The sequence below is a fragment of the Aethalodelphis obliquidens genome, unplaced genomic scaffold (genome assembly GCF_003676395.1).
Source record: "Aethalodelphis obliquidens isolate GAN/ISIS:26980383/991018 unplaced genomic scaffold, ASM367639v1 scaffold29, whole genome shotgun sequence".
Lineage (NCBI taxonomy): Eukaryota > Metazoa > Chordata > Mammalia > Artiodactyla > Delphinidae > Aethalodelphis > Aethalodelphis obliquidens.
This window is the reverse complement of record NW_020837973.1, coordinates 11,448,065-11,475,490: the sequence shown is the minus strand read 5'-3', so window position 1 is coordinate 11,475,490 and position 27,426 is coordinate 11,448,065. Positions and strand designations below refer to the sequence as shown.

At 38.9% G+C, this 27,426-nt stretch overlaps 1 protein-coding gene across 1 annotated transcript in view; it reads left to right on the top strand.

Annotated features, from left to right (window-relative positions):
* Nucleotides 1–27,426, top strand: part of DNAH5 (dynein axonemal heavy chain 5) — a 202,004-nt gene that overhangs the window by 134,285 nt on the left and 40,293 nt on the right. Inside the window, exons 55-64 of the mRNA XM_027125332.1 lie at nt 1,927–2,158; nt 3,566–3,680; nt 3,934–4,110; nt 9,474–9,677; nt 13,296–13,475; nt 16,613–16,750; nt 20,947–21,082; nt 21,664–21,980; nt 23,129–23,284; nt 24,224–24,406. Coding sequence (XP_026981133.1) covers nt 1,927–2,158; nt 3,566–3,680; nt 3,934–4,110; nt 9,474–9,677; nt 13,296–13,475; nt 16,613–16,750; nt 20,947–21,082; nt 21,664–21,980; nt 23,129–23,284; nt 24,224–24,406 — 1,838 coding nt within the window. The remainder of the gene's footprint in view (nt 1–1,926; nt 2,159–3,565; nt 3,681–3,933; nt 4,111–9,473; nt 9,678–13,295; nt 13,476–16,612; nt 16,751–20,946; nt 21,083–21,663; nt 21,981–23,128; nt 23,285–24,223; nt 24,407–27,426) is intronic.

Here is a 27,426-nt window from a genome sequence, read left to right as displayed (position 1 = left end):
GAAAAATATACTTAGAATCCATTCCATTTTTTTTTCTTTGACTTTTTGGAGACATAAAAAGACAACTTGCTAAATAAAGAAAAAGTCACCATTATTGATACTCTCTGTTCATGTAAGGATAAAAATCATTACATGGTAAATACAGGAAAGTTTCCAGAAAGTGGGAATGTCCCTGAGAATATCCCATAATGCCAGGTAAAGCACTTGGTATCATGCCTGGCACATAGTAAATATTGCTGCCATTGTGGTTAAAACCTACAAACAATTTGTCATAGGCAAGAATAGTTTGTATGTTTCCAATAACCAGACTTAAACTTCCTAGAATTTAAATTGTTCTTTATAGTGGTTGCTTAACTCATATGAAAAAATGACTTCTGAGTGTCTTAATTTATTGCCTTTCATAATCTACAGTAAACTGTATTTGTAACCAAGCTGATAAATTGTCTCTATTATTTACATAGGTGTAAATACTGCCCCACAATTACATCATTAAGAACTTTAATTACTAACAGTGAGAAGATACCATTTTTTAATTTCTCTGCTAGCTATCACCTGATAGGTTTGTTCACTCCATTCCTTCTCTTTCCCTCCCTCCTTATTGACCATATTTGTATTTGCAGCTCTTAGGCACATTTTTCAATACTTTTAGCACTTTTAAAGGAAATCCATAGGCCATTTTCTTCTCCGATGAATAAAGATGGTTGTGATCATTTTTAACTGGGTTATGTATAACCCTTGTAAACTCCTTGGGATGGAAACCAAGTTTCATAGTGGTGGGTGCTTAGCACACACTCTACATATATGTGATGACGGATTAGCTCTGACTTTATGGGCTATTCTTATAATAGAAATGCTGTCTTAGAATTGGTCCCATGTCTGGCACTGTTGAGAAGATAAAGGTCTACAACAGAAGATTTTTACTCATACATTTTTAAAGGATACCATAAATTAGAATTGACAGATGGCCAGCTGCCACATTTAAGAATAAGATGGCCAAGGCGTAAAAAAATTTAGTGATGAACATTCCACATGCCAAATGCAATCAGAGCCTGGGGGAATTAAGGTTATGGCAGGCTCTGAGTTAAAAAAAATAATAAATGGGGTTGTTAAATATGAATACCAGGTGGGCACTGATTTCTGAGTTATTTGTACCACTTTTGTCCTTATGTAAACCATAAAACAGTCTGGCTGCTGACAAGAACCTGCAGCTGTGTAGAAGAAACTTCTTTGTACATGTACCAGAAAACAAAGAATTATGATAGGCTTAAAGTCTGTTATAGTTTTGTACATGAAAGGGAAAATAAAATTGTTAATGTCATAGGCCTGGGGCCAAAAATGCTGACATATATCTACCTAGCTGGGGCTATAAAAATGGCATGCATTCCTAAGAATTGTCTTTAGTTTATAAAAATATCCAGTTAACTTTTTTCTTTTTTCTTACTTTTCGGCCACGCTGCATGGCATGTGGGATCTTAGTTCCCCGACCAGGGATCAGACCCGTGCCCCCTGCATTGGAAGTGAAGAGTCTTAACCACTGGACAGCCAGGGAAGTCCCAACTTAAAAAAAAAATTTTTTTTAATTGCAGTATAGTTGATTTACAATGTTGTGTTAGTTTCTGCTGTACAGCAAAGTGAGTCAGTTATACATATACATATATCCACTTGTTTTTAGATTCTATTCTCATATAGGTCATTACAGAGTATTGAATAGAGTTCTCTGCATTATTCAGTATGTTCTTATTAATTATCTATTCTATATATAGTAGTGTGTATATGTCAATCCCAATCTCCCAATTTATTCCTTCTGCCTCTTTTCACCCCTGGTAACCATAAATTTGTTTTCTACATCTGTGACTCAAGCCAGTTAACTTTTAAAATGGTAATTCTCTTTCGTATTTCACATGCTGTTGTCTTTATTCTTTCTAGTGTCTGAACACTTCCTCTCTTCCTATGATATTGACTGCAGTTTGGAAACCAAGAAGGAAGTGGTCCAGTGCATGGGCTCCTTCCAGGATGGGGTAGCTGAGAAGTGTGTTGATTATTTCCAGCGATTCCGACGTTCTACCCACGTGACACCCAAATCATACCTCTCCTTTATTCAGGGCTATAAGTTCATATATGGAGAAAAGCAGGTGGAAGTGCAAACTCTGGCCAACAGGTAAGTGTGAGGATCAAATATAAAGTTTTTTTTTTTTTTTTTTTTGCGGTACGCGGGCCTCTCACTGTTGTGGCCTCTCCCGCCGCGGAGCACAGGCTCCAGACGCACAGGCTCAGCAGCCATGGCTCACGGGCCCAGCCGCTCCGCGACACGCGGGATCCTCCCGGACCGGGGCACGAACCCGTGTCCCCTGCATTGGCAGGCGGACTCTCAACCACTGCGCCACCAGGGAAGCCCCAAATACAAAGTTATTTTAAAGCAACAGCTTTTAACTAGGGGCAAATTTGCTCCTAGTGGACATTTTGCAATAACTGGAGACCTTTTTGTTTGTTACAACTAGGGTGGAGGGGGTGGAGAGGTGCTACTGGCATCAGAAGAGTTAGCGGTCAGGGATGCTGCTAAACATCCTAACAGTGCACAGGACCATCCTCCACTGCAAAGTGTTATTCAGCCCCGAATACCACTGGTGCTGAGACTGAGAAACCTTCCTCTCAAGTTTGTTCAAAGGATTATTCCCTGGTTGCTAGGGGCTTTTTCTTGCCCAATAGGATTAAATGTTGCCAAGTTTTCATGTGGCCTCCCACTTTCTATAATATTGAATGACAATAATAGAAACCGTGGACCTGGAAGAAAGCTGAGAATACAGACATCCCCTCCCCGCTCTACTCATCTCTTTCTTCCTGCACATTCTGAGTGTCTGGGATAGAAAAGTCTGCCTGATGCTTACGTTCTCTGCATAGTACAACCCTATTCACTGAAGCTTGTTCCCAATTTCCCTGCTCTGCCTTGCTCTTTTCTGAACACTTATATCTTCTGCCTGAATATAGCCAAGAATCAGCCAAGGTTGTTACGTAAGGGACCTCTGGGTGGGTGATTGGACTGAATGACTCTGAGGCCTCCTGTCTTTAAGATCACATTATTTCAGAGTCAAGCAGGCAGTCGGGCCCTTCACGAGGCTGTTCTGATGGCTTTAAATTTGTTTCTTTGCTTGATCCCAAATGTTTCTTCTTTTAATTTCATTGGTCTCGTTAGAAAAACAGAGGTTATATATTTCCCTTTCTCCATGATAAGACTTCAAGCATTTGAAGTCTATTGTCCTTCAGCTAAAGTTCATTAAGCATGTTTCCTGCATGAGACAGATTCTAGACACTGTCGTTCCTCATGTCACACAGTGTTCTTAGCAGACTTAACTCTTTTCACACATGGTCTATGAAGAACATACAATTGTCTTTAGTGTGGAATCAAGCCTGGACATTTACTCTCTTTGTCAAGCCCTCTCGGGTTTGCTACCGTATATACATTATTCTTCAAATATGACCATTACTATATATATCAGTAGACCAGTGCTTAGAAAATGTGGCCAAGAACCACACGTTTTACACTCCCCACTTGGCTTTTTAATCTCAGAATGAATACTGGATTGGAAAAGCTAAAAGAAGCTTCGGAGTCTGTTGCGGCCCTGAGCAAAGAATTGGAAGTGAAAGAAAAGGAGCTCCAAATGGCCAATGATAAAGCCGACACAGTGAGTAGACATCGACACGTGGACCATATTCATTTTGAATTCCCAGCTCATAAATGTTAATGATGTATGCTCCTTCACTAAATTATAACCATGGAAGTGCAAATTATTTATTTCCATTAGAATACCATACTCTTAATTCTGTGTACGAAGAATTGTGTCAGTGGACAAAATCAACACATCAAGGCAAAACTGTGCATTTCCAGCTGGGTCTTTGGTAATTTTTGATGTACTTTTTTGTTTTATATTAAATTAGGTCTTAAAAGAAGTGACAATGAAAGCACAGGCTGCCGAAAAGGTCAAAGTTGAGGTACAGATGGTGAAGGACAAAGCCCAGGCCATTGTTGACAGCATCTCTAAAGATAAAGCCATTGCTGAGGAAAAGCTGGAAGCAGCAAAGCCAGCGTTAGAAGAAGCAGAAGCAGCCTTGCAGGTATATCTTTGTGATATAACAGATGCCACCTTTTAGGGCCTTGGAGGAAGATTAAGGCAGAAAAGATGAATAACAACAAGGAAATGTTCTACCGCTTCAGATGAAAGCTCTTTCTACTGGAATGATTTCAAGTCATATTTTCTGCTTGGAGATGTTATTTGAGATTTTTAGATACTGCACATGGCACTTCACATCTCATCTTTCTCACTCATGAGTGATGGGCAGTGTCATACAATGGTGATCTGGAGTCCTGGGTTCTCATTTCAACTCTGTAACCAATAAGCTATGTGACATTGGGAAAGTCACATAAAATTTCTAAAATAATATTTCTTTTTCACTCATTCATTGTGGACGTTGGAGTAGGTTGGTAAGATACAACATTCTCTGAGTGTGTATATGAATTATCCAAATAAAGGACTACTGAGCTAACGTACCACGTTAATGTCAGAGTTCCAACACAGTTACTCAGTGCGATTGTGTGGCAAGAACAGAAATGGTGAAATTAGGAAAGAGGTTGGGTTCAGAGAAAATATGTTGAGTTTAGTGAAATAGGCCACACCTTCAAGGGCTGGTCGAGTTTGGAAGACCCAATTTGAGATGTTTTGGACTCACAATTGCTTTTACTTTAGTCTTACTCAACTACTGCCTTATGTTATTGATTCCTGGCTTAGAATGTGGCTGAATGTGCTGATCTGTCCACTGCTAATTCAAGTTATATAACCTCAATTGAACATGCATCATTACTTGATAATGTAATTATTATTTTTCACCACCTTCTCAGCTCACCACCTGAAACACTTCTAAATGCTTTTGATCCAAGTTAAGTCTTTAAGCTTTCTGAGTCAATATACAACATATTGTATAAGAGAATTTCTACTCTTTTGAGGCAATGAAGATATTGTCTTCTTTTTTTATCTTTCCAATTTTCACGCTACTGTTTTATGTGATATATCTTTCCTTATTTTTTCTCCATCCCTCCTTGCACTGGCTAAACTGTCCTCCTTAATCCTTGAAGTCCTCCAGGGTCTTTAGTCTCTCAGATTGGTGGGTACCTCATCTCCCCCGCCCCACTTTTAAAAAGCCAATTTATGAAGGTAAGATTGACGTATAAAAAGCTGTACGTATTTAATCCGTATAGCTCACTGAGTTTGGGATGAGTGTATGCCTATGAAACCATCACCATCTTCAAGGTCATAGATATATCCATCAATGCCCAAAGTTTCCTCCAGCTCCCTTTATTATTATTACTATTTTTTTGTGATAAGAACACAGCTTAAGCTCTACCCCCTTAACAAAATTTAAGTATGCAATAAAGTATTGATAACTACGGGCACTATGCTGTGTAGTAGAGCTCTAGAATTTATTTATCTCGCATAACGAAAACTGTACTCTTTTTAAAAAAAATTTTTTTACATCTTTATTGGAGTATAATTGCTTTACAATGGTGTGTTATTTTCTGCTATATAACAAAGTGAATCAGTTATACATATACATATGTTCCCATATCTCTTCCCTCTTGCGTCTCCCTCCCTCCCACCCTCCCTATCCCACCCCTCTAGGTGGTCACAAAGCACTGAGCTGATCTCCCTGTGCTATGTGACTGCTTCCTACTAGCTATCTATTTTACATTTGGTAGTGCATATATGTCTATATATACACTACCACTCTCTCACTTTGTCCCAGCCTACCCTTACCCCTCCCCGTGTCCTCAAGTCCATTCTCTAGTAGGTCTGCATCTTTATTCCCATCTTGCCCCTAGGTTCTTCATGACCATTTCATTTTTTTTTTTTTTAGATTCCATATATATGTGTTAGCACACAGTATTTGTTTTTCTCTTTCTGACGTACTTCACTCTGTATGACAGACTCTAGGTCCATCCACCTCACTACAAATAACTCAATTTTGTTTCTTTTTACGGCTAATATTCCATTGTATATATGTGCCACATCTTCTTTATCCATTCATCTGTCGATGGACACTTAGGTTGGTTCCATGTCATGGCTATTGTAAATAGAGCTGCAATGAACATTGTGGTACATGACTCTTTTTGAATTATGGTTTTATCAGGGTATATGCCCAGTAGTGGGATTGCTGGGTTGTATGGTAGAAAACTTTGTACTCTTTGACCATCACCTTCCCATTTGCTTCTTCCTCCAGTCCCTGGCAACCACCCTTCTACTGTCTGCTTCTATGAATCTGTTTTAGATTCCACATATAAATGAGATTGTGCAGTATTTGTCTTTCTTTTTAGCTTATTTCACTTGTCATAATGTCCTCCAGATCTATCCATATTGTTGCAAATGGCAGGGTTTCCATTTTTTTTAAGGGCTGAATAACATTCCATTGTATGTAAATACCACATTTTCTTTGTCCATTCATCCGTCAATGGACATTTACGTTGCTTCCATATCTTGGCCATTGTGAATAATACTGCAGTGAACATGGGGGTGCAGATATCTCTTTAAGATCCTGGACCTCATCCTCCCCCTGCCCCTTTTAAGGTACTCTGGCTTCACCGAGAGTCTCTGATCAACAGAGAGAAGACAATGATTGTGTAACTTCTAAACCTTTATTGAACTCATGATACCTAACAGCATCATAGGAACTGAGCATATGGTATCTCAGTTCTTACACATTTACATTTTCGCAAAATTTAAAAGCTTAGCATTTGTTTTGATATTATAAAATATTTTCCAGTATCCTTCTAATTTAGTACTCTCTACCACTAAAATATTCAACATAATCATCAATGCAGAAATGTGTGGGAACAGGGGTAAGGTGAGGGAATATACAGGAGAGGTTTTCAATAATTTCCTTCATTGGTTCTGTCTACATTTTATTGCCTCTTTATGAGCTTTTGAAATCTTGAAGTCTGGTACTACTAATTTATACTAAGAAAGTTCTGGGTACATCCAAACTCTCTTTTGGCATCAGGCCACGTAAATCTACACAACAAATAAGGTAACAGCAAAGAATGTGTCTCATCCTATCTCAATGCTCACCTGACTTGACACAGATATATATAAATATGTATTTATATATAACAGCCATATTGCTTTGCCTGCAGAAAAAAACAGGAATCTAATACTTAGCTGAAATAAGTTGCGCTTCAGATATACTCCTCTCCCGGACTCTTTTTACCTGGGTACCTAACATAATTGAGTCCAGTTCTGTTTGAAAATTCCCCCTTTTAAAGCTAAAGTGAAAATAAACAAATAGGACCTAATCAAACTTATAAGGTTTTGCACAGCAACGGAAACCATAAACAAAACAAAAAAGACAACCTACGGACTGGGAAAAAATGTTCGCAAATGATGAGACTGACAAGGGCTTAATTTCCAAAATATACAAATGGCTCATATAGCTCAATATCAAAAAAACAAACCACCCAATCAAAAAATGGGCAGAAGATCTAAATAGACATTTCTCCAAAGAAGACATACAGATGGCCAATAGGCACATGAAAAGATGCTCAATACCACTAATTATTAGAGAAATGCAAATCAAAAGTACAATGAGATACAACCTCACAGGGGTCGGAATGGCCAACATCAAAAAGTCTACAAATAATAAATGCTGGAAGGGTGTGGAGAAAAGGGAACCCTCCTACATTTTTGGTGGGAATGTAAATTGGTGCAGCCACTATGGAGAACGGTATGGAGGTTCCTTACAAAACTAAAAGTAGAACTACCATATGATCCAGCAATCCTGCTCCTGGGTATATATCCAGAGAAAACTATAATTTGAAAAGATACATGAACCCCAGTTTTCACTGAAGCACTATTTACAATAGCCAAGACACGGAAGCAACCTAAACGTCCATTGACAGAGGAATGGATAAAGAAGATGAGGTATATACATACAATGGAATACTACTCAGCCATAAAAAAGAATGAAATAATGCCATTTGCAGCAATGTGGATGGACCTAGAGATTATCATACTAAGTGAAGTAAGTCAGACAGAGAAAGACAAATACCATATGATATCACTTATATGTGGAATCTAAAATATGGCACAAATGAAATTATCTATGAAACAGAAACAGACTCACAGACACAGAGAACAGACTTGTGGTTGCCAAGGGGGAGGTGGGGAATGGTTCGATTGGGAGTTTGGGGTTAGCAGATGCAAACTATTACATATATATGTATAACTGAATCACTGTGCTGTACACCTGAAACTAACACAGCATCGTAAATCAACTATACTTCAATAAAGTAAATTTTAAAACAAACAAATAAAAAACTAAAGTGAAATAAGCATGTCCAGCTCTTTTATATCCATTTTAATTTGATCCTTCTTTCCCTATTGGCAGGTATTATATTTCTCTCCTTTCTTTTATAGCCAAGCATCTCAAATTAAGGTCTATCTGCAATTTCCAGTTCTTTACCACAAATTCCCCTTCACTTCCAGCTGTCTAGAATTCACATATGCTAGTGTGTTGAAACAGACCTTTTCAAAGTAGATAGTTCCATTTCTAATGACGAAGTTCAGTGGTTTTCTTCTTTTTTGTCCCAGTTCTCAGAGAAAAGATCATTAGCTTTGATGTGAAGGGGGTTTGTACCTTTCTTTGACAGGAGGGATGCCAATACAAATCGGATGGAAGGTTTTTCAAGACCTAGAAGGAATTAATGTACACTATGTCCTAGAAATAGGACAGTGTCATATGCTTATCTTTAATATTTTTTCAATGTTTATTCCATAAAGAGTTTGATAGAAAAGTTATCGACTACAACAAGTCTAGGTGACTATTAAGTAATTTTCTGTATAAGAATCTCTGTACTAGAAATGGAACAGAACTTTTCTAAGAGCTTAGTGAAATTCCTATTGCTCAAGTTCCATCATTTAAAGGTTAGTTCCCAGCTAAGAAACCTCTAACTATTCAATCTGGCAGCCCTGAGGCTACAACTAGTGTCAGTCCCTGGTGACAAGTCTTAAGAGAGAGAGAGGCAGATTCTTGACCTACATAACTAATGAGTAAAAAAAAGCACTGCAAATTCTGGAGTTTTCCTGGTTTAGAATCCCTGGAATCTACTTAAGTGCTGACGATTCTTTTCCTTTCAGATAAGTTTTTTTCTGAGGCTAAGTTGTCGTTACAATTTTAGAGAAGTCACAGCTCCTTATCTGCTCGAGAACACGCCTCTCACTATATCTCCTTTGGCTGTCACTTTGAATTGTAAAAATGTGAACTTTGGGGGATGTGTGGTTTTTCTTGGGGATTAAATATGCATCTAGCTCCCATGACTGCATCAAACTTAAAAATGCTTTCTTTCCTCTGTTGAAGTAGTAGCCTTTAGAGAGTAAAGGTTTGTTTTCACTTATCTTGTCTGAGATTGGGTGATGACCTCCTTTCCTCCCCAGACCATCAAGCCTTCTGACATTGCTACTGTCCGCACGCTGGGCCGACCCCCACATCTCATCATGAGGATCATGGATTGCGTGCTGCTGCTGTTTCAGAGGAAAGTCAGTGCAGTGAAAATTGACCTGGCAAAAGGCTGTACAATTCCTTCCTGGCAGGAATCTTTAAAACTGATGACCACAGGAAACTTTTTACAGAATTTACAGGTTGGTGGTTCAATAATGATGGGCTAGGAGGGGACTCAGAATTCATTAGAGTATCTGGGTCCTTTAATAGAAGATGTTTCTGAAGAGAATCTACCCTGTGGACATATTTTTAACTTACTAATTTTTTTCATCTTTATTGGGGTATAATTGATAAATAACACTTTTATATAATTAAGGTGTATGACTTGATGTTTTGATATATGTTAATACATTGTGAAATGATTTCACCAAAATCCATCCACTAAATCCAATAAATCGCCAATTAAATATCCATCACCTCACATAATTACCGTTTTTTCCTTTTTTTTTTGTGGTGAGAGCATTTAAGATCTACCCTCCTAGCAAATTTCAAGTAAACAATACAGTATTGTTAACGATATTCACATTGCTGTACATTAGGTCCCCAGGACCTTCTCATCTTGCATGAGTGACCCTTGACCCTTGACCAACATCTTCCCCTTTCTTCCTCCCCCCAGCTCCTGGCTACCACCATTCTATTCTCTGCTTCTATGAGTTTGACTATTATAAGTGACACCATGAAGGCTTTGTCTCTCTCTGGCTTATAGCACTTCGCATAACGGTCCATCCATGTTGTCACAAATGGCAGAATTTCCTTCTGTTTTAAGCCTGAATAATAGTCAACATACATATTTTCAACTTATATTTACGTATTTTTTCAGAGTAGAATTTCTCTTTCAAATATAAGGCATTGTAAGTATTAGAGCTTTTCCTGGCAGATTTTAGGCATATTAAAACATCATCAGCAGCATATTTCAGTAAAAGTTAAAAAAATCATTTTAAGGAACCCAAACATATGTGCATATATTATTTGCATATGAGTACATATATATTTTTATTTCACAAGTCTCAATTGTAATTTTTTGAGTATTAACTTGCATCTTTTAAATTTTATTATGAGGTAACATTTACATATGATAAAATGCACAAATTTAAAGTGTATATTGCAAATCAACTACACTCCAATATAAAATAAAAATTTAATTAAAAAAAGGGTATAGCTTAATGAATATTTACATGTCTATACCTATTAATGAACACTGAAATCAAGATTTGTATTTCCAGACGCCAGCAATCTCTTTTGTGTCCCAACACAGTCAGTAATCTCCCAAGATAAACATTATTCTGACCTTTATCCCAATAATTAGTTTCACCTGTTTTGAAATTTACGTACATGAAATCATATCATATGAACTCTTTTGTTTTGGCCTCTTTCATTCAACACGTCTGTGAGATTCTTTCTTATTGTTGCACAAGACAGTATTTCATTCTTTTTTCATTGCTACACAGCTTTCCAGTAGATGAATATGCAATAGTGTGTGACAAATGTTTAACAACTGGTTCTCTGGTGAGAAAAAAGAAAAAGCTCTGATTTGTAGTGTTTGCCAATTTTCATAGTGTAAATATCCCCACAATGGCTGATTTCAAGCTACCAGAATAATGTTGCTGAATGTAGAGTTGGGAAGAGGTACATGGTAGCATGCTGTGATAAGGTAGTCCCACTGGGTAGATACAATAAATGTAAATGACCTCAAAAATGTAGATAGTAAAATGTAGCAAAATAATTAGAAGGTGATGACTTTTGACTATACATTATTTTTGTTCAAAATAACATTTAATTGTAAGTTTTTATAATTTAATTTTAAATAATGGCTGTATTTAACAAGTCTGTAAAATTTCTGAAAATTTAGTAATCGTTTCTCATAAGTTTATATCTACCAGCACCAGCGTGAAATGCTGTAATGCGCTTTAAATTGTTTGTCCGTGTATTGTTGATGGATTTTTGAGACGTTACTAGTTTTGGGCTATTATAAATAAAGCTACTATGAATATTGGTCATTTAGTGGGCATGTTTTCATTTCTATTGGCTCTATACTCAGGAGTGGAATTTCTGGGTCTTAGGTTATACATTTAATCAGCCTTAGTAGATAGTGCCAAAGAGGTTTCAAAAATTGTTGTATCAGTTTACATACCCGCAAGCAGTGTATAAGTTGCTCCATGTCTTAACCATTTTCTACTTTTAACTATTCTGATGGGTTTGTTGTGTTGTCTTATTATTGTGGGTTAGTTTGCATTTCTCTGATGACAAATGATGCTGAAAATCTTTTCATCAGTTTATGAGCCCTTTGGGAACTCTTTGGTTAAGTGCCTGTACATTTAAATGTACAGATCTCCTGTACATTTAAATTTTTTATTATTTTGTAGAATTTATATATAAAATATGGGTAATTTGTCATTTATATGTTTGCAAATACCTTCTCCCACTTTCTGCCTTAGTTGTTCATTCCATTAATGGTGTCTTTTGATAAGGAGATATTCTTAAGTTTAGTATAGTCCAATTTATCAATATTTTCCTTACAGTGCTTTCTGTGTTCTGTTTAGGAAATCTTTGCCCATCTCTAAGGCAGAATAAATGCTTCTGTGTTTTCTTCTGGCAGTTATATTGTTTTATCTTTAATATTTAGATCTTGAGACAACTAACTGGGAATACTCATCCCCCATCCATAACCCAAGCAGTAACTTCAGCACTGTCTTTCATTCAGTTTTTAATTTATCATTGCCCAAGTGGCTGCTATGGCCAGAGCACCTTGTGAGGCGCCTTACAGCAGCTATAACACCAAATAGCTTCTGAAACCAGTGGGCCATACAGACTCATTTCAGATAATTAAAATATAAGCCTCTGTGATGTAAGGGCCACCATGAAGGAATAACATGCTATTTGATTGGATAGGAGGTAGTGATTAATCAGACTGAGCGTGTGGAATGGCAGTGGTCCTTGGGTAGGGGGGAGCTTAAAAAGCGTCCACTGAAAAATGTGCTGTGGAATTGCACTTGCCTTACATACCTGGTGCAAAGCCACTGCTCTTGGAAGCAACCTTGCTATTTGCCTTTTGTCACCACCATCCTTCTGTTGTTCCCAGATATTCTTCTGGCTTCACTATTTTTCAAGTCTCATAAAAGAAACTTGCATTTAAAGAGGTCTGGATGAAAGTGTGTTTTGCTCTGTGTTATGTATGTTCTGTGAAGGCTTATTTCTCTGAATTATTTAGGTGCTAAGTTTCTTTCTACTTGGAAAATATTTAATTATCCTCGGTTAGATGATCAAACACCACTTTTCAAAGATCCAATTTCATTGTTTGGTCGGTCTTCTCTCTTAATACAAGAAGGCCCTCATAATCAATTTCTGCTACTATTTTAAAATTTTATCCCTCCAGAAAAGAACAATTATCTCATAATCTTGATAGTTCTATGATTAAAAGTTAAGTCATCACCCTGAAGGCCTAATGTCCAAATTATTTTCTTCACATTTCAGGTGAGTTTAATAGAACCTCCCTCTGAATGCATTAAGCATTTGGTTGCTGCTAAATATTTATGTCTAAATATATATGCTTTACATTTTTATATACAATGCTAAATATATGTACCATTTCATATGCCTAAATAGATATGATTTTTGCCTAATAACCTGAAATATCAACAAAATATGGTATCATTCATCCATTCTTGGTTTTAACAGTTTCAGTGGCATTGTGAACATAATGTGATTATGACTTCATGGAAAGAGGTATTTTGACTTTATTTTACTCCATTCTTCCATAGCAATTCCCCAAAGACACAATCAATGAAGAAGTGATAGAATTTTTGAATCCTTACTTTGAGATGGCAGACTACAACATCGAAACTGCTAAACGTGTATGTGGGAATGTAGCGGGGCTTTGTTCCTGGACCAAGGCCATGGCTTCCTTCTTTTCTATAAACAGAGAGGTGTTGCCCCTGAAGGTAAGCCTCCTCGGTGGAACTGCAGGACGTGAGCCGGCAGGGAGGTCTTTGCGTCAACTGGACTTGTCTTTCATGCAACACAGAAGCCTCAGGTTTTATTGTACCCAAGTCCATGGGGAGAGCTAGCGATAGACAGGCCGAGCATAGGATGTTTCTTTCTTCTCTGTAATCCAGCTCCAATTGGTATTGTCTGAGCCTTAAGCATGGACTCTCTACAAGGGTACTAAGTCCATTGTGGGCTGCTGGACACTTTTTTCCCCCACAATGTCAACTTGAAAAAAAGAAACACAGGAAACTCTAGCATAGGATCCACCAACAATGTCCAAGATCTCCTGCCAGGGACTCAGGTGAATGAGGCAGGGTGGACACAGTCACTGGTGTCTGGTCTTGGCTGCAGGTACAACATAGTATTTATTCCCTCTCCCTCTCTTGTCCCTCAGGAAAGAAACTGAATATCATCCTTTATTTAAAATAATTTGAGAGCATACCAGTGTTTCCCTTTGAGTAATTGCATTTCTCAGCTTCATTTGTCCACATCCCCCCAGCATTCAGTGACACTCAGTCTTTAGCAGATGGAGAGGCAGGTACCTGTCTTGAAAATGAAATACTGATGCCTCAGAACTCATACGTTATGGCTTTGTTGATTATTTTGCTTTTTGTAAGTCTGATCTTACTCAACCATTAACTAAAATCCACGTACACTTATAAACTACCCAAGGAACTTAATAATCACGCTAAAAATAATCAAGAATGAAAAGAACATAGGGATCCAGTTGCAAGTCCCATTTTATTTTCTCATTGTTCCCATAACAGGGCCATTTATTCAGTGGTGGAGGCCCTTGGGGTCCAAGGGCAACTTAAAAGAGAAGGGATTCATTTGGCTCAGAGATTTTTAGAGCAAATAGTTGATGTCATCCTGTTGGGCTTTGCGGATTTGGGGACCAATGAAGACTCCAACATAGCTCACAATCGGACATTCTGATATTGACTGAATTATAACAACCATATCCAGTGAAAAGTACAGGGCATCCTTTGCAAATATTTCCAGTGGGTAAGCATACATAAGTGTCTTTAAGGGAATTACAGTCGAATTCACAATGGGGAGTTTTTATTTTGTTGCAGTTACTTTAAATAAAATGAGCTGAAACCAGTACAAAATAATGGATGCTCTGAACAAGCCTTATGTAAGAACGATGACATCTCCTCCCTTACATTCTGTACGTTTCAGGCTCCACCCAGTCCCAGGACAACATAGGTCCTACAGTAGGAAGTGAAGGGAACACAGGCAGGAGGGGGGACCTTTTACTTGTGCCTGGAACCTATGCTTCTCTTCTGAGAAGCCTGTTCTGGGAGTGCCCCCTATGTCCTTAGGAGCATCCAGCATCTGGGAGTCTTCAGTTTGTCAGGTCTCTCCTAATTGCCATTGTCAGAAAAATAAATGTAGCTTTGTAGATGCTACACATTCACCGCTTAGAGGGAAGTAGAAGACAAAGAAAGGGCAGGTTATCATCGGCAGCTCTGCTCAATATATTAAGAAATACAGACCAAGAGCTCTAACTTCACTTATTCCTGGAGGGGCTTCGCTTGCGAACTCCTGCTTTCCAAGTAAAGAGGGATTGAGGACACTCCTTAAACTCCTGTGGGAACCTCTTCACCACTAATTAGCGAAGGAGACTCTTCTTTCATCTTACAATTCCTATAGATGGGCCAAGTGACTTCTAGTAGCGAGTAAACTTAAACAAATTTAATTATAAGAGTAGCAATTTAGATTCTATTCAATTTCATTCATATGAGATTTCTCCTTGGACACTCTTTGAAAACCAGTAAATGTTAGTTTACATAAGCAAAACATAACAACAGTAGAGTCTTAAATATTGAACACGGATAATAAAAATAATATCTATTGTATTATTTAATCAAACTCTTGTTATATGCCAGGTCCCAGACTTGGGTTTTTACATATGTTATTTTATGTAATACACACACACACACACACTCACAAATACTAGGAGGTAGTTTTTCAATATCTTAATGGAGAAACTGAGGCTTGCAGAGTTTAAGTAATCTTAATAGAGTCCTATGGCTTCTAAGGTGAGCAGCTGGATTTGAAAGATTTTATACCCTTTGATTAGTAGCTTTTGAGAGTTTCATTAAAAAAATTCATATTATTATTATTTTTATTGGAGTATAATTGCTTTACAATGTTGTGTTAGCTTCTCCTGTAGCATGAAGTGAATAAGCTATATGTATATATATATCCCCCTCCCTCTTGAGTAAAGTCCTAGAAAATATTCAAGATCTTTGGGGCTGCAGTAGTTTGACATTAGTGGGTTACTTTAGTAAGACTTAAAGGGAGAACATTGATTTCAAATTTTTTTTGAAAGGATTTTAATTCCATGGACTATTTTCTACACCTCATCTTTTTCCAATATTGCTTTGATTATGTCTTTTGAGTCTTTTTTAGTAGCTTCCTAAAAGCAAATATTATTATTTGATCACAGCTCAAGTATCTGTTCTTTTCTGGATGGCAAGCAATATATGCAAATGACAGGCATGCTATCAAGTCCATCACCACCCATAAAACCTAGATCTTCTTATTCAGTGGTTAATCATGTTTCATCCTTTGTCTTGTTTTAACGTCCTCATTAACAGTGATGAGCCCTGCTAGGCAGATGGTTCTAAATATTCAGATTCTTTTTTTCTACAACTCAATATTAAAATGTTCTGTGATTTGCCTATATACATTTAATATTACAATGTTTTGATTTAGGGATTGGCAAACTATGGTCCGCAGGCTGAATCTAACCCGCCACCTGTATTTGTGTGGCTCGTGAAATTTTAAATTCAGTACCTGAACAATAGTCTTGATTTTGCCTCTTGGCCCCAAAAGCCTAAAATATTTACTCTCTGGCACTTTACGGAAAAAATTTGCTGACTCTCTTCTAATGAATTATAAGTTTCTGCTTATAGACATGTCAAGTTCACATTAAGGTTTGTTCCTCACCATGCAATTTGAGAGGAGTCTAGGGGCGGATCAAAGAACAGGTGTTAACACGTGGCTGCTGAGCTCTCAGACTCCGACATGCTGGGTGTTCGGTTTGCTGCCCATCTCTTCACCCTGTGTGTGTCCCGTGCAGGCCAACCTGGTGGTGCAGGAGAATCGCTACGTGTTGGCCATGCAGGATCTGCAGAAGGCCCAGGCTGAGCTGGACGACAGGCAAGCCGAGCTGGATGTGGTGCAGGCCGAGTATGAACAGGCCATGACCGAAAAGCAGGTCACTGTCTTCTTGCCGTAGGGGTTTGGGGCGGGTGGTGACGTCACAGGCCCTCCTGGCTGTGGTCAGCCCTTCATTCCTCTCCTGCTTTCTCTCTCCAAGGGTTTGGTTTCCAGCAGGGATTCATTTAATTGATATACGATACAATACACATATACATACATACACACACAGCACATACTCCCTTGCTAAGCCCTGGAGTTTGTTTCTAACGGACACCGAGAGGACCTTTGGTGAGAGGTCAGGATATTCAGCCAAAACAGAAGTTACTGCTGGAAGACGCATGTTCTGAGTTTCCTTATTAACGGTGAGGATAACAGCATCCTGTGCAGCATTTTTAACATATTTTTCAAATCATGTCCTCCCACTTTATCTCATTTAATATTGGAAAGAATCTTTCAAGGTAGGCAGGGTAGATATTTTTATTTTACTCTCTTTCTTTTTTTTTAGATGTTGGGGGTAGGAGTTTATTAATTAATTAATTAATTTTTGCTGTGTTGGGTCTTCGTTTCCGTGCGAGGGCTTTCTCTAGTTGTGGCAAGCGGGGGCCACTCTTTGTCGCGGTGCGCAGGCCTCTCACTATCACGGCCTCTCTTGTTGCGGAGCACAGGCTCCAGATGCGCACGCTCAGTAGTTGTGGCTCACGGGCCTAGTTGCTCCGCGGCATGTGAGATCTTCCCAGACCAGGGCTCGAACCTGTGTCCCCTGCATTAGCAGGCAGATTCTCAACCACTGTGCCACCAGGGAAGCCCTATTTTACTCTCATTTTACAGAAAGGAACTTAGGCCCAGAGAGGACAAGAGGAGGACTCCCAGGCATGGGCATTGGTCATAGGGCTGGATTAGACCTTGATCTTCTGATGTCTACTCGGGTCTTTCTGCTGGACCAACGTACCTGACCACGTGGCTGTGTCCCAGTGACAATGACCACCTACAGCCTTCTCAACCTATGCCTGTTTGTAGCTTTAGCACATTTCGGAATCAAGGCTCGTATATTTCCTCTCCCCTGGGCAGCAAGCTCTTTAGTTGATTTATACTCAGTCTGGCTCCACTGGGGCCTCCTTCCTTCTGGTAATAGAGGCAGATTTAACATAAACCTAATGTAGCTTCAGTTTTCTGGCCCCTCACTTGCACAGGCCCCATGAATGCTGGGGTGACTGGGAGTTGTAGAGAGTTCTGTGGGGAGGGGAAACCAGATTATGATTGACGAGCATTTGTGTGTAAGCATTCAGATAAAAATACCTGGAGATCCCAGGGGAAAGGTACCTGAATTTCTCAATTATCAGGACTTTGTAGTGATTTCTTTCCCCAATTCTCATTACATGTTCACTTTGGTATTTGTAAAAATTCTTTAATGATTTTTTTAAAGTGGTCCCCAGCTTAGATAAGCATCTGGCCTCACAAAATCTGTATCTGCCTCTGAGAAAACCTGTGCTTGATAAATAAGAGCTAGATTCTCTCTGTTCTTTCCTCGATGATTATACGGAGCCCACCTCTGCCTCTTCTCAGCCCTCACTCAGCTGGATTGAGATTCCTGCTCTGTTAGTCTGTTCCCTTATAGGGGTCCCAATGAGGGAATTTAGATAAACATTTCAGTTTCACTATATACAAGGTATATGGTATTTCCTCTTAAAGATAAGCCTCCTGAAAACAACATAAGAGCTTTTCAGAAATTTTAGAGAAGTAATTATATATCACCTATTTGGGTTTGTTATTTATGTTCTATGAAATTTACTACCATAATATGAAGAGAAAATTAACTTTGCAATTTGAGCGTCTACTTTAGAAACTGTGAGGAAGACACCTTAATTTCTACCATTTAGACACTCACTTATATCAGGAAGCACTACTACATACCGTAAAAATATTTTTACAGCCTCATTTTATTATGGTTCAGTTTGAACAATTTTGCATTAGTTCGCTCAATAAGCTTTTTTGTTTCTGAATATCCACTATTTGTTAGGTAAGCAATTATAGGGACCACATAAGAATGGCTACTATAAAGGTGTGGCTCTAACTTTAAAACTTGGATCTCAACAAATGTCAAATGTTTTTCATTAAGAAAACAAAATCTGGCTGTGTGCCCACCTGCTCCCAGCATGTTGGAGTGAACTTGACCTGTAGTCATTGTGTTGCTCCTTCTTTCTCCATGGGGCTCCGTGAAGAGTCCAGGGAGTTACAGACTACAGGGGCCAGAGGAGGGCTCTCAAGTCTACAGCTCATGGTCACCACTGGCAACCTCACCACCAGGTCTGTGCAGTCCCTGGAGGGGTGTGTGTCCTGCTGCTCTGTGCACAGGGCAGTCAGTGCCTTTGCAGAGGGTCCGCTTCCACAGGGCCTCTGGGTGGCTAGTCAGACTCTGGGGCACTAGGAGAGAGAGGGCCGGGGGCACTACCCACGGAACGCAAGGAATTCTGCACACTCCCCTAGCCAGGCTTGGAGGGAAAATCTGCTTTTCAGTCCTGTGTGCTCATTTGCTTCTCTCCCATCCTCCATTTCCCAATCCCCTAAAGGAGCCTGGGTTTCCAGAAAGCGACAGCCAGGACGGGAGGGGTTGGCCATTTTTTATTTGGCCACATGGCAGTGGGGACGGGGAACTTAGGGAGGATAACGTATTAAAAATATCTGTCATGTGAAAAGTTTGTTTTAAAGGTAGGCAGAAATAAATGATGTCGTATTATACTTCCAGCTGACATCTTTCTTCTTGGGGAGAAACAAACAAACAAATATGGATGGTGTCGATGTGTGGGTACATCTCTCAGCTGGGATTTTGGGTTTTCTGCATTAACTCTAGTGGGAAGGAAAACAGAGCAGACTAGAACAAACTGGAACAAATATCTTGCTTCTGAAAAACACTGTATCGTGTTATTATTACAACAGCAATTCATGTTCCTTATAGAAAATACACATAGGTAACCCTGGAGCTGAAGCCTAAAAATATTTTACTCTTTATCATTTCATATCTGCACATATGCCTGATTTACATATATTTAAAATCCATGTAAAATTGTAGCAGATAATTGAGTACATACTGCTTTATAAATTGAATTTTTAGCTAATGACTGTTTTTCTTTAACTTAATGATTATTTTTCTTAATGATTATATTTTTAATGGCTTCAGAGCATTCTTGTTCACAATATACCATAATCTATGTAAATTATCCTCTATTGTTAGACATTTAGCGTATATATGCCATATGTACATTATATAAATATATATAAATATTATATGTGAACTTCCAGTGACTGGTCACATAGCCAAATCTTTAGCCATATCCATTATTGTACCATAAGTATACATTTTTACAAATAGAATTAGCAGCTGTCTTTTCAACATAGAGAAATGGAACCATTTGTTTTTTGTTTTTTTTTTGCGGTACGCGGGCCTCTCACTGCTGTGGCCTCTCCCATTGCGGAACACAGGCTCTGGACGCGCAGGCTCAGCGGCCATGGCCCACGGGCCCAGCTGCTCCGTGGCATGTGGGATCCTCCCGGACCGGGGCACGAACCCGCGTCCCCTGCATCGGCAGGCGGACTCTCAACCACTGCACCACCTGGGAAGCCCCTGGAGCCATTTGTTATTAAGAACAAAGCCCTGCGTGCAATAGTGTGTGGAAGTCCGGTTAAAGGTCTTTTACTGACACAAGAACAGCAGAGAGGGACCTACTAAGTCAGTGTGGCCAGCATTTGTGAATGCTTCAGGACTCCACAACCTGAAGACAATCTAAAGTTTCACCTAAAGTAAAAGGAGATGTGCAGTTAGGCAAAGCAGTACTGATGCTAGAACTTTAACATGAGAAATATTCCTCATTTTTAAGTAGGGATATGTATTTCTTTACATTTTGTTGTGCTGTGTGATATTAGCATGTATGTTGATACTTTATTTCTAATTTTTTGATACGAACATCATAAATGATGCAAATCTCCATTGTTTCTCAGTTTATTAACATCTGGGGAGGGTTTGCCCATTGGCTCAGGGTCCCTCCTGAGGAATCCATCTATGTTCCATAGATAGGGCTTAAGACACAGGCTGGGCTGAGACAGACCCACAGAAATGGAATCTAACGCTTCCTGTGGAATAAGTGGCTCACATATCTCAGAAAGGAAGATAACATATGATGTTTTAAAATTATGTTTTTGAGCTCCAGGATACATTTATCTGAACAAAGGTTTTCTTCTGGTTCTATCTGTTTTTAGACCTTGCTTGAAGATGCAGAGAGGTGCAGACATAAAATGCAGACGGCTTCCGCGCTGATCGGGGGACTGGCGGGGGAAAAAGAAAGATGGACAGAGCAGAGCAAGGAGTTTGCTGCACAAACTAAAAGACTTGTAGGTATGTAATTCCTTTATTAATGAGATTACGTGTTGACTATGATAGGGAGTGAGCAAACTTAAGTTTTAATCAGAATATCCATCAGCACTCTATTACTTCAAATTTCTGTGTGTGTGTGTGTGTGTGTGTGTGTGTGTGTGTGTGTGTCCAGCTATTTCAAAAGGATGAATATTGGTCTGGCATTTAGGCAACGCTTATTAGATTTCAACCTCTTATTATCAGGTCATTTTTGAATTCTCCCACGAGTGAATGGCCATATCGATCAAGGTCACTTAGAATGGAGGCTCTGTCTTCTGAGGTTTTGGTGTATCTCTTAAACTCGGAAATCATCCTCTCATATCCAACAAGAGTCAACATAATCTGGTGCGTGACTACTAGCAGCTATTACTTGGTGGACCATGTGGACTCATTAACAATGAACTAAGCTACTGCTATTCACAAGACACAGCAACTTGTGGTTACAATTTGGTTTCTGAAATTTCGTTTGAAAGAATGGTTGTCTTTTTTTTCATTTCTAACATTCTGCACAATTACAGGGCTGATCACAGAGTATTTCAGTGATGTTTCGTTTTCCGTTTTAGGGGATGTGTTGTTGGCTACAGCTTTCCTGTCTTATTCTGGTCCGTTTAACCAAGAATTTCGCAATTTGCTGTTAAATGACTGGCAGAAGGAAATGAAAGCCCGGAAAATTCCATTTGGAGACAACCTAAATCTCAATGAGATGTTGATTGATGCTCCTACCATTAGTGAATGGAACCTCCAAGGCCTGCCAAACGATGACCTGTCCATTCAGAATGGAATTATTGTCACAAAGGCATCTCGCTACCCTTTGTTAATAGATCCACAGACTCAAGGGAAGATCTGGGTTAAAAATAAAGAAAACCAAAATGAACTCCAGGTAATCTGGGTTTGAGTCTATTTATGCTACTAATCAATTTTAGTGACCCAGATCAACAAGTATCTGAGAATAAAGAAATATTTCATATTTAGAAATAATTTTATTATTAATATTTAGATATTAGTATTTAGAAATGATTTCTAAAAATTGCATTATTTGCATTCTTGTTGATCTCTCCAATGCCGTCTTTCAAAGGTTTCAGACTCCCTTCTGTTAGGTCCTAGGGCCCTCATTCATAAACAGAGCAGGGTGGAGCTATATCACACTAAGTATACAGCACTTTATAAAGACACTTCATAATTATTCCATGATTATTTGTCACAAATACGGTGGTGGTGAGGAAAAGGCAACATTGCCATACAACCTTTACTTGCTTGTCAGTAAAAGGGAATGGTGCAGTCAAATGCTCAGGAGCCTCCTTAAAAAACTAAAAATAGAGCTACCATATGATCCTGCAATCCCACTCCTGGGCATATATCTGGAGAAAACCATAATTCAAAAAGGTACATGCACCCCAATGTTCATTGCAGCACTGTTTACAATAGCTCCGACATGGAAGCAACCTAAATGTCCATCAACAGAGGAATGGATAAAGAAGATGTATATTTATACAGTGGAATATTACTCAGCCATAAAAAAGAATGAAATAATGCTGTTTGCAGCAACATGGCTGGACCTAGAGATTATCATACAAAGTGAAGTAAGCCAGACAGAGAAAGACAAATATCATATGATATCACTTATATGTGGAGTGTAAAAAAAAATGATACAAATGAAGTTATATACAAAACAGAAACAGGCTCACAGACATAGAAAACAAACTTATGGTTACCAAAGGGGAAAAGTGGGGGAGATGGAAAAATTAGAAGTTTAGGATTGACATAAACCCACTACTATATATAAAATAGATAACCAACAAGGACCTACTATAGAGCACAGGTAGCTATACTCGACATTTTGTAATAACCTATAAGAGAAAAGAATCTGAAAAAAATTATGTATAACTGAATCACTTTGCTGTACACCTGAAACTAACACAACATTGTAAATCAACTATACTTCAATTAAAAAAAATAAGTAAGGGATTGATGGTTTGCTAAGGTGAAGAATGGAAACAGTTTAGAGCAGCATTTCGATCTTCTTTCTAGATCACATCTCTAAATCACAAGTACTTCAGAAACCACCTAGAGGACAGTCTTTCTCTTGGAAGGCCCTTGCTTATCGAAGATGTTGCGGAGGAACTAGATCCAGCCCTGGATAATGTTCTGGAGAGAAACTTCATTAAGACCGGGTCTACCTTTAAGGTAGGTTAAACCTATAGATGACAATGTGCAGAATAATTACCATGAGGCCAGGTAAATGTGACATAGGTGACAGTTTCTCAATAGGCAGCAATTCAAATTTGAGGCATTTGCTTTTTTCTTCTACGCTTCCTGAGTTGGGATCAAGAGCCGTCTTTATAGGAATATCTACTTCACTTGTATAATAAAGTCTGACTCCATTGTGATGTTTGACTTTGGACAGTTTTCAAGCCCTGTCATGACCCTCTCCCCTTCCATCCCCAATGTGGGCAAGCTGATAAGAAAACGCGGGTCCACTCTCCTTTGGCACTGGTGGGAAGTTCAAATCATGCAGCTCTCTGCTCATGACCATGTCTGGGAAACTTCATCCCAGCCCCATTGGGTAACCACCATAAAACTCTAAAACAGCTTCCCCTCCCTACTCTCTCAAGTGAGGTTTTTTTTGGACCTGTTTGGGAGCCTACCCTAATATTTCCAGAAAGTCTCATGTGAATAATAAACATTTTCATATCTTTTTGTTACATGAGTGACATCATCAGTCTTGACTTCTGAACCAAATTTTGGATGGGGAACCCTCTCACTTCTGCAGTATGACCACAACAATTTTGGTGTGGTGTATATTGTATATATGTATTGTATGGTGTATATTGTACACCATATTGTATGGTGTATATTGTATGGTGTATATTGAATAAACTTCCTTCCTTCCCCCCTTTCTTCCCTCCCTCCCTCCCTCCCTTCCTTCCTCTCTTATTTCCATCCTTCTTTCCTTTCATCCTAGTGGCTTAAAGCCCTGTGAATGCCTAATGACCATTTCTTTTTTAGTATACAGATGATCTCTAGGTACACAGCTGTTAAAAGCAATACTGGATCCTATACAAAAAGCACAAAGTAAGGTGTATCTCTGTTTTATGACTTTTAACTTTCTTTTTTATAAAAAAGGTGAAGGTCGGTGACAAAGAGGTAGATGTGATGGATGGCTTCAGACTCTACATTACCACCAAGCTGCCCAATCCAGCCTACACCCCTGAAATAAGTGCGCGGACCTCCATCATTGACTTCACTGTCACCATGAAAGGTCTAGAAGATCAGTTACTGGGGAGAGTCATTCTCACAGAGAAGCAGGTGAGTGAAGTATGGCCCTACCGCTTTCTGCATTATGTTGCGATTTTTTTCATTGACAAAAATGATATGATGAAAGTTGTAATAGGATTGAGTCTCCTCCTTTAATTCCTATGTTTCTTCCATTATTAATTTCCAAGTGTCTTAAATAACTACTAACCAATTATCTACCCAGTATGTTGCATCTGCATCGCATAAATCATATAGATCATCAACTGATTTTATATAGGGGACTGGTGTAACTATGAGACTATCAGTCTCAGTATCAGCATCATTGTTCTGGATTTATATTACTTTATTTTTCTGAAGTTTGTTCTATTATTAATTCTAGTCACCTGTTGATTTTTAGCTTTCTAGTACACATCTAGATTTTCTTTCATTCGATTCATTATTATGCTTTTGGAATATAAAATTAAAACGTTTTACTCAGATAACATGACGTTGCCAATTCTTATTTGTTATCCAAGAGAGCTCTGTGTATGTCGTGAGAAGATAGAAGTTGGTGACACTAGGTTTCACTGTGCACCTTCTGAGGGCTACCGGATTCATTATGCTCTAAGCATAACTCCATATCTGTTTTCTCTCAATGAAAAATGGCCAATAATTTATAACTTCTGTGTTCTGAGTCACCATTTTCTCCGGGGAACATCTGAGCCTTAAGGAAAGAAATCTGGAGGATTTTAATAGGACTGCTTTGGTGAAACTGCGTGAACTCTGAAAGTTGCTATTGATTTTTTTCCTGAGTTCGATGGCAATGTGGAGTTTGGTTTACTTTATACCTCCCTTCTACACTGACCTAAAGAGTTATTTAGGTTAAATCTATTGGCAAAACCTTTGAAATCTGTCCCTCCCATTCTTTTTACCTTTTCTGTATGTCGTACCATGCTTGGCCTTCTGAGCCCTTCCTTATGTTTCTCTCTTTCTCTCTCTCTCTTCCCCTCTTCCTTGTTTATGAATCTTCTCTGTTTACTTTTTAATTTGTTGTACATAAATCATAGAGTTATACGGTTGGAAATTGCATTCAAAGCCTTTAATCCAACTTCATAAACTCACACGGTTGGTGACCTCAGTATGGCAGGAACCGATGCTAGCGTTCCTACCACAGACTGACTGTTGAAGAAATAACATCCTTCCAAATATCTACGTGTTTATTTTTGAAATCTCAGTAGAGGTGGTTGAGGAAGTTTAGCGCTGCCACACCCTTATTTCAGGAAGGACAGGGGTTCTTGATCAACAGCATATCTGTGGAGCCGGGGCATCCCTGAGAGTCCTCGGGCAGTAGCCATTGCCCGTACTGTAGGCTCTGCTTTCACCTGTAGTGCTGGCTTCAGGTAGATAAGGGGCTTTGATAGCACTTTGAATAATATCCTTGTCCTCGGCTTTCTTACGATTCAGCTGAGATGAATACAGTCTCCTTGGAAAAAAATAATTTGGCTTCCCAGATTTTTGGTTGCCACAAAACACAGCAACAACTCCAGGACTGAGCTGTAATTGTTGCAGCAGAGTTTTAAGATGAAGTATGGGGCACTGGAAGCTCACTGGAAGATTTTGAACAGCCTTGAAAAGCCAGTAATGGATCCCAGGCCAGGCTTTTTCTTACTTCCTGGGAAAGTTGGGTGCCTTCAGACATTCTTCTCTTACCATCATCTCATTATCAGAATTTGTCCCAGTCTCAAAGGAAATGATTCTCACAAAAGTGTGGTCAGAGTGACGTGACACTCATTCTGTTCTAATAGTCATTTTACCCTGAACCACGTTAGAATACAACACGTAACCTGTATTTTTTGTTTCTCTAAAGCAAAGTGAGCTGCTAGACTTATTTGTGATGGATTTTAAGTAGCCTCCTTTCTGCCAGCAGCTTTTCCCTTTGCAGCATCTTTTCTGCCCATCATGCTCCTGAATTTGCTCACTTTGCTGAATCTTTTCAGCCTGGGTGGTGGCAAGTGGGTCTGAGTTGGTCTCTGGTGCTTTCAGGGTATTTTTTTTTTTATCATCTAGTGACTCAGTTGAAAAGAGCCTATGTCTATGCCTATGGATACAGATCTAAAACGTTAAGTCCAAATTGTTTCTTTGACTTCAGCGACCTGGAAGTCTCTCTTACTATGATCACATCTTGGGTGATGGTAAAAATATCAATATGAAATGTTTTTGGGCCAAGGCGGGGGGGCTCTTGAAAGCTAGGAAGATCCCACAGATAGGAAGTTGATGTTGGATAGCATCTAAGAAATTCCCTAAATGTAGAGAGCATTGAAACAAATGGTGAACATCTTCAGTCAGGATGAGTTATGCCTTCACTGGTCTGTTGATTCTTCTTGTGAAAGGCAGCTTGGAACAGTAACTTAGGATACAAGGGAAAGGCTACTCTTAGTTCTTTGAGTCCATAAATCCACCAGCTGTCCAGTGTTCTGGGAATACAGGCAGTGAGGAACCTTATTATCGTGCAGGATCTGGTCTCATGAATGCTCAGCTGTACAGCCTGAGCAGGTTTGTTTGTTTAAGAGACAAAGGGAAACCTCAGAGCCTATGAAAGCAAAAGGAAGGCAGATTTTTAACTGACTTTATACTTTTCTGTGTGCTTCAAGGCAGTCTTTTTAAATGCATGGGCTGTTCAAGTTCACATCAAGGTCATATTCAATTGTTCACCTGATGTACCTGTGAGTATATTTAGACGGCCTGCTGTTGTCATCAGAAGGTGATGTATCAAGACCATTTTAAATAGGCAGCAAACCAGTAGCCCTCCGGAAACTTTCCTTTAAAGAAACCTGGTCTCTTCGGGTCACCCTCACCTTGATCCTAGAGAATAAGAAGGAATCTCAAAGAAAACTATGTACTATTAGGAGAAAAATATTAATATCAATTAACAGCTTCCACTAGCCGCACAATACAAAGCCTCAAGTGTCATCCTTGTTCAGAATTTCGGATGAGCAAACAGGTGTATGATTTATTTCTTTTGGAGCTGGAAGGACCTAAACTTGGTGGAACTGACATGGGAAATAACTTAATAAAGACACTAAATAGACATT